Here is a 1,189-nt window from a genome sequence, read left to right as displayed (position 1 = left end):
CCGAGACCATCCGGGAGAGGACAAACCACCTCTTTGAGATTAGGCAAGAGGGTAGGAAGATGATCGAGATACTAGACCTGGACGGAGCCACCACGAATGAGGAAATTGCGGGCAGAATAACCGAGGAGACAGGGGCAAGCGAACTCAAGATATACGAACAGACTAAACTCAGATCAGGCGCATGGCGAACCAAGGCCCTCCTCCCCAGGAAGTCGGCGGATAAACTCATCACGTCTGGTAAGATCAGGATAGGACTAACCTTCTGCAGGATAGTGGAACGGTTCGACATTCCGCTCTGCTTTAACTGCCTCTCTTTGGGGCATATTAACAAACATTGCAAAGAGCCGGCGAGCCTAGAGAGAGCTTGCTTCAAATGTACGCGAACCGGACATGTTCCGAAAGAATGCCCAAATGAGAAGTACTGCGGGGAAGCTGAACAGACGGGTCATACCAGCAACTCCTACAACTGCCAGAATTACCGAAAGCTCATGAAAGAGAAGATCGAAAATCTGAGACGTCGAAAATGATAACACACACACACAACATGGACAGAATACGCATACAAAACCCTATCAACGTAACCCCCACGATTAAATTCCTCCAAATTAATCTCAACAGATCCAAACCGGCACAGGACCTGGCAATTAAAACCGCGAAACAGCTGAGGGCCAACATAATAGTTGCCTCGGAACCAAACCTAGGACACACGGGCAGAGACTGGATAACAAACACTCAAAAATCTGCGGCCCTCAAATTCATGGGTACACCCATACCCTTCCACTCTGGACGTAGAAACGACTTTGTTTGGGCAGAGGCCCCGGAATACTCGGTGTACAGCTGCTACCTCTCCCCAAATGCCACCACGGACGAATTTAAGGAGACACTCAGAGAACTCAGCGCAAGCATTAACACTAGACGCATAAACAAGCCAATATTGATTGCAGGGGACTTCAACTCGGCTTCCCCACTCTGGGGGAGCAGGAGCGCAAACAGCAGGGAGAAAATCCTAGAGGAATGGGTGGCTGCAAACGACCTTGCAGTCCACAATGAAGGGGAGAAACCGACGTTCGAAAGACGGGACCAGACATCACACATAGATCTCACACTAACAGACGCTCAACACGCTCACAACATAGAACACTGGCACGTGCTCGCAGGGCTGGAAAGCCTCAGCGATGACAACTACATA

General features: G+C 50.0%; 1 protein-coding gene across 1 annotated transcript; it reads left to right on the top strand.

The window, feature by feature from the left end:
* Positions 1 to 59: 59 nt before the first annotated feature.
* On the top strand, positions 60 to 527 carry LOC100906144 (uncharacterized). Its single transcript, XM_003737929.1, has one exon. It carries the CDS (start codon positions 60 to 62, stop codon positions 525 to 527), a length of 468 nt encoding a protein of 155 aa, XP_003737977.1.
* Positions 528 to 1,189: the final 662 nt, after the last annotated feature.

The sequence above is a fragment of the Galendromus occidentalis genome, unplaced genomic scaffold, assembly GCF_000255335.2.
Source record: "Galendromus occidentalis unplaced genomic scaffold, Mocc_1.1 scf7180000075691, whole genome shotgun sequence".
Taxonomy (NCBI): Eukaryota; Metazoa; Arthropoda; class Arachnida; order Mesostigmata; family Phytoseiidae; genus Galendromus; species Galendromus occidentalis.
This window is presented reverse-complemented; position numbering and strand designations above follow the sequence as displayed.

Excerpts from the sequence above, each read along its gene's own strand:
- LOC100906144 (XM_003737929.1), top strand. The coding sequence starts at position 60 with ATGATCGAGATACTAGACCTGGACGGAGCCACCACGAATGAGGAAATT.